General features: G+C 49.8%; 1 protein-coding gene and 1 long non-coding RNA gene across 3 annotated transcripts; one reads left to right on the top strand and one right to left on the bottom strand.

Annotated features, from left to right (window-relative positions):
* Positions 1 to 2,492: 2,492 nt before the first annotated feature.
* LOC128125646 (uncharacterized) lies at positions 2,493 to 9,818 on the bottom strand. The gene is made up of 3 exons (XR_008223208.1): positions 9,240 to 9,818; positions 8,382 to 8,727; positions 2,493 to 3,132 (listed from the first exon to the last, which is right to left on the bottom strand). It is a non-coding gene; the product is annotated as an uncharacterized LOC128125646 (long non-coding RNA).
* Positions 6,561 to 15,758, top strand: Slc22a6 (solute carrier family 22 member 6). 2 transcript variants are annotated; one of them, XM_052763248.1, is made up of 11 exons: positions 6,561 to 6,943; positions 7,172 to 7,285; positions 7,720 to 7,823; positions 8,045 to 8,199; positions 9,827 to 9,995; positions 10,453 to 10,576; positions 10,710 to 10,825; positions 11,671 to 11,885; positions 12,026 to 12,134; positions 14,065 to 14,268; positions 14,544 to 15,758. In XM_052763248.1, the coding sequence occupies exons 1-11, from the start codon at positions 6,917 to 6,919 to the stop codon at positions 14,632 to 14,634; spliced, it is 1,428 nt and encodes a 475-aa protein (XP_052619208.1). In that variant the 5' UTR covers positions 6,561 to 6,916; the 3' UTR covers positions 14,635 to 15,758. The 2 variants fall into 2 exon arrangements, with proteins under 2 accessions (XP_052619208.1, XP_052619207.1); XM_052763247.1 differs by having other exon boundaries at positions 6,561 to 7,285.
* The last annotated feature ends 252 nt before the right edge of the window (positions 15,759 to 16,010 follow it).

The following is a 16,010-nucleotide window of genomic DNA, read 5'->3' as shown; positions in this document are numbered from 1 at the left end:
CCACCCTGTGGACATGTGAGCACACACATGTCCATCTGTACTACTTAGGCATACAGCTATGGGCACTCAGCGGCGTGCAAGCTGGGCTACTGTGAACATGTACATGTATTCTAGTCTGTGCAGCTGTAGCAGACAACCACAGGCTGGATTGTCTAAACAATAGAAATGTATTGCCCATAGCTCTGGAGGCTGGGGAGTCCAACCAAGGTCAAGGTATTGGCGTTCAGTGTCTGGTGAGAACCTTCTTATGGTGTCCCCACAAAGCTGGTTCCCTCTGGCCATTTCTATCTGTGTTAGTCAGCTTTCTATCACCATGACCAAATACCTTAAAAGGTGTTATGTGGGCTCTCAGTTCAAGGTTTTGAGCCACACTCACTAGGTACTGTTGTTTCAGAGCTAAGGGAGAACATCAAGATGAGGAGCACTTCACCCTTCTCCAAAGGTCTGTACTCCCAAGACCTGCTAATCAAATAGTTCCAGAACCCTACACGAGCCCCTGCCTTTGTTAGGGTTTTTACTGCTGTGGTAAAACACCATGACCAAAAGCAACTCGGGGAGGAGAGGGTTTATTTCATCTTACAACGTTCAGGTCACGCTCCATCACTGTGGGAAATCAGGACAAGAACTCAAGGCAGGAACTGAAGCAGAGGCTATGGAGAAACATTGCTCATTGGCTTATTCTTCCTGGCTTTCTCAGCCTGCTTTCTTACAGAACCTAGGACCACCAGCCCAGAGGTGGCCTCACCCACAGTGGGCTGGACCCTCCCACATCAATCATTAATCCAGAAAACACCCCACAAGTTTGCTTACAGGCTAGTCTTACAGAGGCATTTTCTCAATTAAGATTCCCTCCTCCTAACTTGTGTTAAGTTGACAAAAAGTGAACCAGAACACTCAGCTGGGATCAACTCCGTTCAAGTGCTCCACAGTAGCTATTGGTGACCACATAGGACAACACCAACACACTCTATGAATTCTCATTACCAAGCACAGAGCTAATGACTACTCTCAAGTATGTATTTAAACATATGAGAGGGTGCTTAATAAACATGAAAAGGATTATATTGCACCCTGCCTCCATCTTTCAGTGATTTCTCATGGGGATAGAACTTCAACCTTCGTACAAGATCCACCAGAATCAGGCCCCAACCTGCCTCAGCAATTTGTTTTTAACACTCCACTTTTTCAGGCTAAAATCCAGTCTCACTCAGTTTCTTTCTGCTCAAAAACTGCTCCAGCCTTTCACTCAGCACTCGGATTTTCCCTGTCTGACTCCCACTGCATTTGGCGCATCCACAACTCATCTTGGGGGTCTCAACTTGTGCAATTTCCTCCCAAAGGACTTCTGAGGCTCTAAAGCCTGGGTTAGGCACCCTACTGGTTGTACAATGAATCGTGGTCTCAGTTGCATCTTGGTGTAGATTTCTCCAGAAGCAGACCCCAAGACAAGGATTTGATGTAAAGTGGCTTATTGGGGAGGATAGTCAAGAAAACAGAAAGTAGAGGAGTAAGTCTGGGAAAGAAAGCGAGAGCTGGGAGGAGAGGGAGTAAAAGGCAGAAGGATCCCTCTGCTACCCGCTCCAAGCCCCACCCACACCAGCCTGTCATCCAAGCTCATGGGAAACGGCCATTTACACTTGGTTTGCATGCGGGAGTCTCATTTGCCAACCTTTAGATAATTTGGGGCTGGTACACTGACCGTCGAGACCTGACTTTCCCAGTGAGGCTGTCAGGCCTTAGAACTTGATGCCTACTGATGGGGCTTCCACCTTGCTTAAGATCAGCTGACAATCGGGCCAGCAACGCCTCCCTTGGTTTCACTAGGTCTCCACCAGACAGAGAAGAACAGGGCTCAGTGCGGATCACTGGCCTCTACCTTCTCCCCACCCATCAGTGATCCAGAAGTCAGGACGGCTCCTGGAATGTCCTGACCATGATCGTTTCTGCACTGCTCCAGGGTGTTTCTTACAGACACGTAGTGAGGGAAAGGCAAATGCCCAGAAAGCATTTTCTGTTGCTGCCGTCGGGATTCACAGAGAAACACCAAACTCCTTTCCTCCTCCTCTCCAGTGCTGCTGTTCCTCAGCCCTCCCTGCTTCCTCTATTCCTTTCTCTCTGGCCCCGAGCAGGGACAACTACTAACTCAGTGAATTGCCACCCAATATGGAGCACCCTCTGGGTCACCTCGAGGGTGAATGATCTCATATCTAGTTTGTGAGGTTTTGCTATTTTGTTGAGACAGGGTCTCACGTGGCCCAGTTTGGCCTCCGATGTGCTGAACAGCCAGCTGAGGATGACCTTGAACTTCCGATCTCCAGCCCCCACCTCCTTAGTGCTAGGATTACTTGTGCGTCAAAGTGCCCTGTGTTGTGTGGTTCTAGGAATCAAATCCAGAGCTTTCTGCATGCTAGGCAGGTACTTTATCAATGAGCAACATCCCCAGCTCACATCCAGCTTTTTTTTTTTTTTTTTTTTTTTTTTTGGTTTTTCGAGACAGGGTTTCTCTGTGTAGCTTTGCGCCTTTCCAGGAACTCGCTTTGGAGACCACGCTGGCCTCGAACTCACAGAGATCCGCCTGGCTCTGCCTCCCGAGTGCTGGGATTAAAGGCGTGCGCCACCACCGCCCGGCAGCACATCCAGCTTTTAAACAGTGGTTTTGGATGGGTTTATACGGCCTGCTGGTTGGAGTAGCCAGGAACAAGGCACAAGGGTCACTTTGGTTCTGAAATTTCCAGTTTAGATGCTGGCAGGCAGCTGGAGTCTTCTGAACTCTCCAGGTCATTTCAACCCCATGCTTCCAGAACGTGATCTGAGCCAAACTGTCTTCTTTGATCTGTAAATTATTTATTTGAAAGGTGTCACAAAGTAATAAAAATCACATGTAGTCCCACTCTTTGAATCCCATTGACTTAACAGACTACAGTTACACCAAGTCAGCACTTAGCCCAGAAAATCTAAGCTATGCAACAGCAACTCCCACAGTACAGAGGACAAAGGAACCAAAGGCGTGGAGTCTGAGACTTGCAGTGTGATCAGGGGCGGCACTGGTCCTGTCCGGGCCTCAGCCTTCTTATCCGTATCACAAGTTGTTCTCAGCTGAGTGATGGCTCTCAATTCCAGTGGTTTGTGGTTCTGAAAAGAGAAATACTTTTCTGCCTGTATCCAGATCTCCAAAGCTGACACCCTCCCACTGAGCACAGCCAGAATTTAAGCCAATGATCCATTTAGCACAGAGGCATCCCATCCTGAATTTTCAGTGACCCACAAAGTCAACAAGGGACCATCCCCAGATCTGAAAACCCTGGGATCTTGCCACCGTTCAGTTCCTGAAGTCTCCAGTGGAGCCTTTTATAGACTCCGCCAGGGACTTGTCAGGAGCTGCGCTGGCTAGTTTTCTGTCCACTTGACACAAGCTGTGGTCATCCAAGAGGAGGGAGTCTCTATTAAGAAAATGCTTCCGAATGGGGGGAGGTTGTGGCGGGGAAGGCTGGAGGGGCGGGAGGAGGGAAGAGGGGGATCTGTGATTGGTACGTAAAATGAATAAAAAATTTCTTTATAAAAAAAGAAGAAAATAAAAAACAGAAAAAAAGAAAAGAAAATGCCTCCATAAGATGGGGTTGTACACAAGCCTGCAGGGCATTTTCTTCGTTACTGGGTAAGGACCCAGCCCACTGTGGACAGTGCCGCCCCTGGACTGCTTCTGGGTGCTATAAGAAAGCAGAATAAACAAGCCATGAGGAGCAAGCCAGTAAGCCTCAGCCCTCTATGGCCTCTGCATCATCCCTGCCTCCGGGTTCCTGCCCTGTTTCAATTTCTGTCTCGATTTCCTTCCGTGATGAACTGTGATGTGGAAGTATAAAGCAAATCAATCCTTTCTTCCCCAATCTGCTTTGGTCATGGTATTTCATCACAGCAATAGTGACCCTGACTAAGACAGGAGCTAAGAAAGAAGTCCCTACCCAGAGCACGATTAAGCACAAGCTTGGAGAGCGAGGGTGCTTGCAAGAGGTCACCTCACTAACCTCAACACTCCACCTACTTCCCTACAAGAGCCCTAAGTCTTGGCAGGGAACTGACCCCACAGCCTCTAAGCTGTTTGTCCAGCTGTCCTGGCCTCCCCAGGCCACAGGTTCTTATATACCTTGGCCTGGAGAATGTATCAGGCATCTGGACACCCACTGAGCCCCAGCTAGAGTCAACACATGCTGGGAGGGGGAGCCTGGGATGAATTACAGCCTCCTCTGGGCCTCTTCTCTACATATGAAGTTGGCTCATCTCCAAAACCCCTTTAGCTTGGCAGTGAACACCTCTATAGCCACGGTGAAGGGTTCAGCTTTCAGCCATTGTGGCTCCAGGCCTATAATCCCAGCACTTGGGAAGCTGAGATCAGAGAACCATGAGTTTGAAACTAGCCTGGCATGTATAATAAGACCCTGTTGGAGGAAGAGAAGGAAGCCAGATTTGAAGTTAAGACCCTAGTCTAACACCTCATGTGCCTTATGTGCCTGAGGACCTAAGCAGACAATAAACGCCCTCCCAATTGAATGCATATTAAGTGCAGTTTGCGTAGCATAGTATCTGGCCTTTTTTTCTGGTGGGAGGTTCTTTAAGACAGGGTCTCATAGTGGTGGCACACTCCTTTAATCCCAGCACTTGGAAGGCAGACGCAGGAGGAGCTCTGTGAGTTTGAGGCCAGCCTGGTCTACAGAGTGAGTTCCAGGACAGCCAGGGCTACGCAGAAAAAAACTTGTCTTGAGGGGAAAAAAAAAACAAAAACACAGGGTTTCATATAGTCCAGAGGGCCATCAAACTTACTATGTAGCCATCCTCCTGCTCAAGCTGGTTTTGAACTCCTGAGCTTAAGCCCCCTGCCTCAGGTTTCCCAAGAGCTGGGACTACAGGCACAAACCACCATTCTTGGATAAAGGCTTCTCTAAACTCTTGACCTGTATTGGCTCATTTTACCCTCCAGGAACAAAATAAAGGGGACATTAAAACCATCCCTACCTTGAAAGCAAGGGCACTAGGTACACAGGAGTTTAATAACTTGTTCCTGGTCACATAGCCTGAGAATATGGCAAGAGGACTGACTCTGGAATTCAATGTTTTACACCAGATGCACCTTGCGAATCAAAGCCATAGAGTAGCAACCTGCCCAGTCTGTGATCCAACCAATCAGATCCAACAGAGACATCCGGTTAGTGTTCAACACTGCCTCTGATTGTGAGTAACCGAGGCTCAGGAGCCAAAAACTGTTGGAGGAATTCAAGTCAATTTAGCTGACTTGCAGCTAAAAATAAGATAGGTTCATGCTCATTGTTTAAAAAAAATAGGAGAGGTGGATAGAGAAGTGGCTTAATGGTTAAGAGCACTGTCTGTTCTTACACAGGACCCTGGTTCAATTCCCGGCACCTACATAGTGGCTCACAACTGTCTGCAATGACAGTTCCAAGGAATCTGACACCCTCTGTGAGTACCAGACATGAATACGGTGCACAGATATACATGCAGGCAAAACGTCCATACATATGAAAAAAAGTAAGATATTTTTTAGAAATAAAAAACACAGCAATGGGAAAATTTGAATCAAGACAATTAAAGGAGGAAATAGGGGCCAGTGAGATGGCTACACACAAAAAAATAATAATTAATTAATTAGTTAGTTAGTTAAGCTGGCAGGCTGTGGTGGCACGTGCCTTTAATCTTAGTATTCAGGAGGCCTTGGTAGGTGGATCTCTGAGTTCAAGGCCAGCCTGGTCTACAGAGCCAGTTCCAGGACAGCCAGAGTTACACAGAGAAACCCTGTCTCAAAAAAAAGAAGAAACTAAGGTAAACAGTGTGGTGTTATACATTTGAAATCCCAACACTTGGGAGGTGGAGCCAGGAGGAGTCATTCAAGACCAGCCTTGGCTACATACTGACCCAGAGGCCACCCCAAGCTATGTGAGACCCTGTCTTTAAAAACAAATAAAAAAGAAGAATCAAGAATGCGGAAACTAAGATCCCAGAAGAATGATCCCCATTTTGTCTGATTTTGCCCTTGGTCCCCGTGACTTCAAGAGCAACCTTTGACCACCGCTGTTTCTTCCAGTTGCACAAGGCTGTGGTCCTACAAGACGTGAGCTGTCCTTGGAAGGCCAAAGACCAGGGTTACTCAACTTAGCAAATAAGAATATAAGATCCCCAGTCAGATCTACATTTCAAACTAACACATAATTCTGGATATAAACATGGTCTATGCGATATTAGGGATATACTTTTAAAAAATTAATCATCGATCGGAAGTTCAGGTTCAATGGGACTTGCCATATTGTCTCTGGTGTTATTCCTGAAGACAGACTTTGATGTCCACAGAAACCCATCAGGAGACCACCACATTTCCCAGAGTCCAGACTCCTCAACAGAGGGAGAACAGAGGTTCCCACCTTGTCCCCTTCTGCATCCAGGTGCCCAGATGGCTGCCCCCAGTGAATCCACTCTCCACTCTCCATCTCAACCATCCCCTCCTGCCCTTTATAACCACTTGGAAAAATTCCACTGACACAAGGGATACTCACAGGGTTAATCCTCCTGACACCAAGTCACACTTTAACTCATTGTCTTCAGGCCAAAGATTAAAAGCTGCCTGCATAAGAGTCAGGGCTCCAGCAGACCCTGAAAGCTGAGCTGTCCAGACCCCCGAAGTGAAGAAAAGAGGCGAGGGCAAGGGAGGGCCAGAACCAGGGGAGAGAGAAAGGAGGGGCGGTCCACCAGCTCGCTGTCCCGCCACAGAGCCGGCTCAGTTCCAGCTCCAGGAGCCACTCAGCTGCAAAGGCAGCAACAGCCCCACTCCTCAGGCAAAGGGCAGCAGGCAGACAGACAGAGGTCCTAGGACTGGAGGTCTTCAGTCTCTGACCACTCGGCCTGGCCCAACCCCATGGCCTTCAATGACCTCCTGAAGCAGGTGGGGGGCGTCGGACGCTTCCAGCTGATCCAGGTCACCCTGGTGGTTGTCCCCCTGCTGCTGATGGCTTCCCACAACACCTTGCAGAACTTCACTGCTGCCATCCCTACTCACCACTGCCGCCCACCTGCCAATGCCAACCTCAGCAAAGATGGAGGTCTAGAGGCCTGGCTGCCCCTGGACAAGCAGGGACGACCCGAGTCTTGCCTCCGTTTTACTTCCCCACAGTGGGTACCACCCTTTCACAATGGTACAGAGGCCAACGGCACCGGAGTCACAGAGTCCTGCATTGATGGCTGGGTCTATGACAACAGCACCTTTCCTTCAACCATCGTAACTGAGGTAAGGATTTGGGGCTCCCTCTCTGTGTGACACCACTTCACCTCTCAGACAGACAGTCAGACACAGACACACACACACACAGACACACACACAGACACACAGACACACACAGACACACACACACACACACACACACACACACACACACACACACACACACACACACACACGTACGCACAGTCAAGTTCCCCGGGGGCCAAGATCTGGAGATGAGATAAAAGCATTCAAGAGGGTGGTTTCTGTGGAAGGTGGATGTGGGAGCTGCTGAGTGCTTTAAATGTACTTAGCTCCCAGGAACAGTGAGACAAACAGCAGAGCAAAGTATGACCGAAAGAGGGAGGCATGGGTCCCAGAGGACCTTCCTGGAGGAGGCTGAGGGCCTTCCCCGCGTCTGGGCTCTTCTCTGCCCAACTCTGGCTTACCTCTCCCCACAGTGGAACCTCGTGTGCTCTCACCGGGCCTTCCGCCAGCTGGCCCAGTCCCTGTACATGGTGGGAGTGCTGCTGGGAGCCATGATGTTTGGCCACCTGGCAGACAGGTCAGTCCTGGGTAAGCCAAAGAGCTGGGCTAAGCTGGGATTGGGGGCCCCTGGCTGGATTCAAGGCAGGGGTGGCTGGTTTAAGTGCAAGACTCAGGATTCTTCTTAGGTCCTCAGAGGACTGCAGCTGGGGGCCTCTCCTGTGTAGCTCAGCCTGGCCCCCCACCCCCCCCACCCCCGCAGTCCTCAGGCCCCTGACACAGGTCTTCCCTCCCCCACAGGCTGGGCCGTCGGAAGGTACTGATCTTGAACTACCTGCAGACAGCTGTGTCCGGAACCTGTGCAGCCTATGCACCCAACTATACCGTCTACTGTGTTTTCCGGCTCCTCTCGGGCATGGCTTTGGCTAGCATTGCAATCAACTGCATGACACTAAGTGAGGACTGCTTACCTATGTCCCCTCTCACCACCCGATCCTGCCAGCCTCCTCCTGAAGGTGTCCCCTCCTGAGCGCCCTCCCCCCCCACCCTGCCACCCTCAAGCCAATACCTCCCTTAGATCAGCATTTCCAGTCAACACCACCCTGCCTTCCCCAGCTCGCTCCATCTCGACTCTTACTTATTAGCAAGATTGCAGACTTGTGGTCAGAGCAGCCAAGGCAAGCCAGGTACAGGAGACCTTAGGAGAAGTGAAGACTGTATCCAAAGGAGATCCAAAGGCCGTGAGACAGGCCAGGCATGGTGGCATGTGCCCACAATCAGGAGGCAGAGGTGGGAGGACTGTCCAAAGTATGAAGCCAGATGGAGCTATATAATGAGTTCCAGGCCAGTCTGGGCTAAATAGGAAAGAATGTGGGGATGGAGAGATGTCTCAGTGGGTAAAGACATTTGCCACCAAGACTGACGGCCTGAGCTGATCCCAGGACCAACTGCTGCAAGCCATTTGTCTTCTGACTTCCACACACCTGCCATGGGGGAGAGGGAGGGAGGGAGAGAGACAGAGAGAGAATAAATAAACAAATGTGATTGTTTTAAAGGAAACATCCTATCTAAAGATAGAACTGTACTCCCAGCCAAGGAGTCAGATCTTACTCCATTTTTGTTGGTATTGTTTATTTGTTTTGTTCTGATACAGGGTCTTACCATGTGGCCTACAATTCATGACATTCAGTTTCCCCCTCCCGAGTGCTGGAATTACAGGCATATTCCACCACACCCAGTTCTCTCTCACTTTTTAAAATTAATATAAAATATCATAATTATTTTAATATTGCGGCTAGTCTAATATTTCTAAACAAGGATAAGCCAGCATCATTTGCACCAAACATACTCAGTGACTGAGGACAGTGTGTTCATGAACCATCAGTGTGCTTCCTCTAGTAGATCACACACACACACACACACACACACACACACACACACACACACAATTTCCCAGATAATGAATCTCAAGCTGGAGAGAAGAAAAGAAATTTACCTGGTCATCTCTCAAGTCCAGGAGGGAATCCAGGGATTCACAATTCCCTAGACAAAAGGAACTAGCTAGGCCTGAGCTGGAGCTGAGACATGTCTAAGGCTCCAGCTCCAAAGTCATCGTACATATTCAAGTGTATCCCGGCAGCAGAGTCAGAAGCCCGCCAGGAACCTAGCCCAGCCTCTTGAGACCATAACAGAGCAGTGGTCCTCTTCTGGCCTGGATTGATGCTTCAGGATGGAAAAAGAGTAGTGCTCTGACCACTGAGGGTGGGTCCAGCCCAAGGCCAAGGGAAAGGGAAGTGGTTTCTGCTGAGAACAGACTGAGTAGTCAGAGTAACTCTGCAGGGAAAGGGGATGTAGTCAGGCCCTGGGGGCAGAGCCAAAAAGCAGCAGGAGCGTGGAGAAGGCAGTCCCTGGGGCTCCTACTTCCATTCACTGTCTCTGCTCTCCCTACCCTGGCACCCAACCCCACTGAAACATTTTCTACAGAGCTGTGGGAAAGTACACGATTGGGAAAGGGCAGGAGCGGTGTCTCTTTCCACCCAGCAGCCCAGTTACTTGCACCACTCTATTCTAATCCCTTTCCAGATGTGGAATGGATGCCCATCCACACCCGAGCCTATGTGGGCACCTTGATTGGCTATGTCTACAGCCTGGGCCAGTTCATCCTGGCTGGTGTCGCCTATGCTGTGCCCCACTGGCGCCACCTGCAGCTTCTGGTCTCTGTGCCTTTCTTCGCTGCCTTCATCTACTCCTGGTACGTGGGGTCTGGGGTGGGAAGCAATGACCCGGAAGCCTACAGGACTACAGGGGACAAGCCAGCTCCCAGAGCAGGGCACAAACCTCCCCAGAAAATTCATCCAAGACAGAAAGCTGACCCCAATCCAATGCTTCTGTTGAACAGACTCTGAAGCCAAGGCTGTGGGGGTAGGTTTTGTCACAGAGCGGGGCGGCAGTTCTCCGGCACCCCACAGTTTGACCTGCCTGCTGATACTCCTCCTTCCCTACCCAGCACCCAAGAACTAAATTCTGCCTGGGGGATGAGTGATTATCAAAGTGGCCACTACTTTGTGATCCTTAAGGTGATCCTTAAGGGGGTCTTGGCAAGGGCCCTGGTCCCCAAACATAAATAAAACTCTACTGTATATCTCTAACCCAGAAGACTGAAATTGAGACCATGCCAACATCCACCCTCTCTCCATCCCCACTCCCAGGTTCTTCATTGAGTCAGCCCGCTGGTACTCCTCCTCAGGAAGGCTGGACCTCACCCTCCAAGCCCTGCAGAGAGTAGCCCGGATCAATGGGAGACAGGAAGAGGGGGCTAAGCTGAGTATAGAGGTAAGACACCTCTGTCCCTAGATGCTGCCTGAGCTCCAACCCAAATACCAGTACCGAGACCCGGGACTCAGAGGCTGGACCAAGGGCATTCCCTAGGAGGAGCTCAGGCCCTGAGTCATGCCTGTCCCGCCAGGTGCTCCAGACCAGCCTGCAGAAGGAACTGATGCTAGGCAAAAGCCAGGCCTCAGCCATGGAGCTGCTGCGCTGTCCTACCCTTCGCCACCTCTTCCTCTGCCTCTCCATGCTGTGGTAGGCTCAGACGGACACACCGGTGGACAAGCAGGCTGATCAAAAGACAAACAGCAGGCTGGGGGAGGGCGTGGATGCGGCGGGTGGGAAAGGCCAGGGAGGGAGAAGGAAAGTCAGCACGTCTGCTGTGAGGAGTAGTAAGGACCCTAAAGAAATAAGAGTCCTCCAGCTCAACCAGTCCCCATGCTAAACTGGTCTCCCAGCTTCTCTCACCAGCCCTGTTCCTGTACAAACCACCTCATTAGGACCAATGGTCTCCGGAGCCCACGGATCTATATTGTGAGGACAGATGAGTGTGCTTTGAAAACCACTCAGAGACTTTACTGCTCTGGTGGTGCCTGGGGGGAAAGTGGCACAGGCAGAAGAGGACCCATACGTATCCCCAAAACACACTTGGGCCAAAGATGATATAAACCCAAATCTTCCTCTCCCTGTGCAGTTGCCCCATTACCTCTCATGTGCATCGCCATGGCAATCCTATGACAGCTAAGTGGGGCGTGGTCAGAAGAACAGTCTTGCCAAAGAATTCTTTGCTGGCAAGTTTAGGTTTATTCTCTGTAGAGGGTTCTACCCCCAAACCTATGCTTTGTGAACCCCTAAACATTCTTAGCAACTAGATGAAAGTTCCCCCTGTTCCCTGGGCTGTCAGTTAGCACAGGATTGGAGGACTGCCCCAGTACTTCAACTGTGAAGTTTGAATATGCAGTTGTAGTGTCTTAAGAAGCGATAGCAAAAGCAGATCCTAGGTCCCAAAGCAGGATACCCCATGTATCACTGTATTTATGAAAGAGCACCCTTGTTTAAGCCTGTCTAACCAGCCCCACATCCCTCTCCCTCCTTACCAGGTTTGCCACTAGCTTTGCCTACTACGGGCTGGTCATGGACCTGCAAGGCTTTGGGGTCAGCATGTACCTTATCCAGGTGATCTTCGGTGCGGTGGACCTGCCTGCCAAGTTCGTGTGCTTCCTTGTCATCAACTCCCTGGGCCGCCGGCCTGCACAGTTGGCCTCCCTGCTGCTGGCAGGCATCTGCATCCTGGTGAATGGGGTAATACCGAAGGGTGAGCACCTACCAGCGTCTTGGCGCTCAGTCCCACCCACCCTGCCCCTTCAGACACAACCCAACTTCTCAGAAGAAAAGAAGCCAGTACCTCCAACCTCAGTTCCTATGCTCCCACTCTCCCCATTCCTTTCTCTCTAGACCAGACGATCATCCGAACCTCCCTGGCTGTGCTAGGAAAGGGCTGCCTGGCTGCGTCTTTCAACTGCATCTTCCTGTACACTGGAGAGCTGTACCCCACAGTGATCCGGTGAGTGGGAGCCCAGGGCACGGAGGGGAGATCTAGGGAAAAACTCCCCTGCACACACTAAAGCCAGAACCCCAGAGCATAGCTCAGTACACACACACACAAAAAAAAAAAAAAAAAAAAAAAAAAAAAAAAAAAAAAAAAAAAAAAAAAAAAAAAAACCATTAATCAGGGCAGGATATATAGGAACCAGGAACCACCACTCAGTTACACATGTCAGGGTCTGGCTGACAGAGATGTAGCTGCCCAGCCCCCACCTAACCCTAAAGGAGATCTAGGAGTCACCATCTAGAACAGGGTAGAGAGCTACATCTCAGAGGCAATGAACTGAAGACTTCAGAACATAAGTTACAAGCTGTGATCATATCTAAACTCCATCTTAAACCAACCAGCACATCTGAAACTAGAAACACAAACATGCATGCAACTTCCTACAAGAACCACTCCTGACAATATGCCAACCATAGGAATGAACTCAGCACCACTTTATAGCGAGATAGGAGAGGCATTAAGAAATAAAATAATAAGTCTACTTTAAGAATCAAATGCAAGCCGGGCGGTGGTGGTGCACGCCTTTAATCCCAGCACTCGGGAGGCAGAGCCAGGCGGATCTCTGTGAGTTCGAGGCCAGCCTGGTCTCCAAAGCAAGTTCCAGGAAAGGCGCAAAGCTACACAGAGAAACCCTGTCTCGAAAAACCAAAAAAAAAAAAAAAAAAAAAAGAATCAAATGCAAAATCACATGAAACATCAAAGACCTGAGAGGTCATAGCGCTGGGATGAGGCATCTTGAATATATATTATGCCATGCCTTTACGGGTGTTCTGTGTATCAAGCATCTTCTTAATCTTTTCACAAATATTAACTCACTTATTTCTCACAGCTGATCAAAGTAGGCACTATCATTCTCCTTCTACAAATCTGAAAACAGACACACAGAAGTTAGGTGACTTCTGCAGGGTCACACAGCTAGCAATGAAGCCTGCACCAGACCCCAATGCAGCTGCCTCCTGGGTCAATGTTTTTAACCTTTCTCTCATAGAGGATGTTCTTGGTTAGCTGGATTTATTTTTAGATATATTTATGTTTATTTTATGTATGAATGTTTTGCCTGCATGTATGTATACATACAATGTGCATGCCTAGTACCCACAGAGCACAGAAGTGGACATCAGGTCCCCTACAACTAGAATTATAGATGGTTATGAGCTGCCATGTGGGTACTGAAACTGAACCTGGGCCCTCTATGAGAGCGGCCAGTGCTCTTAGCAGCTGAGCCGTCTCTCCAGCCCCTCATAGAGAACGAATGTTCTTAACACACAAGCAACGTGCAGCCTCCAGATTCCTTCCTCTGAGGATCCTAACTAATAGGTCTCTGTGAGATGGAGACAACTATGATTCATAAGGGATGCAGGTGTGCTGGGGTGTAGCTCAGGGACAGAGCAACTGCCTTGTGGGTGTGAGGTCCTGAATTCCATCCCTAGCACAGCCAGAAAAAGGAAAACAAAAACATTCCAGATGATGGTAACCTAAGAATCACTGGTCTTACCCAATGGTCTCATGTGTCAGTTGGAAACTGAAGCCCAGAGATGTAAAGTGATTGGCTGAAAGTCACATAGCAGCTTAAGGACAGAGGCAGAACTCAGTTTCAAGTCCCCAGTTCTCTGACGACACCCCTTCTCGATTTCCCTTTTTGTTTTAAAAGTCACCACAATGGCCTGGGGATGCAAGTCAGTAGTAAAGCACCTGGCTAGTGCAAGGTCCTGGTTTTGCTGTCCAGCACAACCAGCAGCAAAACACAAAAATGTGGAATCATTTGCTAGTCGAGTAAGAAAAAGGAAGTACAGGGATGTCCGGGGCTGTCAGAACTACCCTGCTCCGAATGTGACCACTGGTACCCACATCAGAGCTCTAACCAACACCCACCTGACCACAGGCAGACAGGCCTGGGCATGGGCAGCACCATGGCCCGGGTGGGCAGCATCGTGAGCCCGCTGGTGAGCATGACTGCCGAGTTCTACCCCTCCATGCCTCTCTTCATCTTCGGCGCTGTCCCTGTGGCCGCCAGTGCTGTCACTACCCTCCTGCCAGAGACCTTGGGCCAGCCACTGCCGGATACAGTGCAGGACCTGAAGAGCAGGTAGGCACCACCGCCCCCAGAGAGGATCGGGGTCTTACTCCAGGTCACCCACCCCCAGGCTGGGATAGCACTGAGGCTCAAACCCGGGACTTCTCTTCCAGATCAGAGTTTTGTCCCTTTGTCCCCTAGTGGAGGATCCTCCCGTAATCCTTCTTGGGGCTCTCAGCCATTTGGGGGCAAATAACAGGTGACTAGTCACAGACTAAAGGGAGAGCCGGAACCATCTCAGACCTGGACAGGAGGCTGCAACCCCAGATGTCTGCTCTCCTTCCCAGGCGTAAAGGAAAGCAGAGGCAAGCACAGCAGGAGCTGCAGAAGCAGATGGTGCCACTCCAGGCCTCCACACAAGAGAAGAATGGACTCTGAGGACAGAAGGGAGTGGGCTTCTACAGGTCCTGCCACCTACCTGAGGAGGGGGAGCGAGTGGAGAGACCAGACCATCCGAGTGTGCAGGCTGCTGTTCAGAGAAATGCCTCCCCAAGGGTCACTTCAGTAGACCCCACCAGGAACAATAATTAACGGTCTGACTGTGTGCCACTTCTTAGATGGAATGTGCTCTTCATCAGCAGTATTCCAGCTCAGTGTTCACACGGTCTGCCCCTCCCCCAGCTCCATTGCCCTCCACCTCCAGGACTTTACCAAGAATCCCAGATAATTAAAAGACTCTCTTCTCCCACCTTGGTCCCTCTCTCTGTCTTCTCTGCCTCCAGCTCTCCGATCCTAACATTCCTGTTTTAGCTAAATGCCCTATGCCCCCTTCCCTTTCCCAGAAATCAGAACCCGATGAGAAACTGAAATGAAAGCAGCCAATCAGAGGCTCTGCTTTGGGCTCTTCTCCCTCTGTAAGAGCAGATGGAAACTTCTAGCAGTAAAAGAGAAAGATGATCATAGGTGATGTCAGGATGCTGCCCTCTGCAAGTTCAGGCTACTAGTCAACCTGATTCTTCCTGTGTTTGCTGAGTTTTCAACCTGCTTGTTTCCTGTGGTCCAGGGACAGTGCTGGAGAGGAAGGACAAGGATGGGACCGTATTGAACAGGCAGGGAGACCCAACACTGAGTGCTAATTACGTGCCAGGCGACGTCTTAAGCAGTTTGAATACATTAACTCAGTTTCTCCTCCCAGTCACTCTCTGGAGGTAGATATTGTTTGAGAATAATTTGGTTTGGTTTCATTTTTTGGTTATTTTTGTCAACTTGACACAAGCTAGAGTCATCCAACAGGAAGGAACTTCAATTGAGAAAAGGTCTCCATAAGTGGCCTGTAGGCAAGTCTGTGGAGCATTTTCTTGATTAATGATTGGTGTGGGAGGGTCCAGACCACTGGGCTGGTGGTCCTGGGTGCTATAGCAGAGCAAGGCGGGCAAGCACTGGGGAGCAAGCCAGTAAGCAGAGTTCTTCCATGGCCTCTGCTTCAGTTCCTGCCCTGACTTCCCACAGTGATGGAGTGTGACCTGAGAGTTGTAAGATGAAATAAACCCTTACCTCCCCGAGTGGCTTTTGGTCATGGTATTTTGTCACAGCAATGGAAATACTCAGACAGGGCCTCATGTCCCCCTGGCTGGCCTTAAACTCACTATGTAGCTGAGGATGACCTTGAACCTTGATCCTTCTGCCTCCACCTCCCAAATGCTAGTATTTTAGGGGTGTGCCACAATGCTCAGATCTGAAAGTGGTACTGTTTTATTCCCACTTCAGCCTCTTTTCAGTCAGTATGTCAATGAATTTGTAGCATTCTCAGCATT

Source organism: Peromyscus californicus, unplaced genomic scaffold (assembly GCF_007827085.1).
Source record: "Peromyscus californicus insignis strain IS unplaced genomic scaffold, ASM782708v3 Scaffold_4__1_contigs__length_199733344, whole genome shotgun sequence".
Taxonomy (NCBI): Eukaryota; Metazoa; Chordata; class Mammalia; order Rodentia; family Cricetidae; genus Peromyscus; species Peromyscus californicus.
This window is presented reverse-complemented; position numbering and strand designations above follow the sequence as displayed.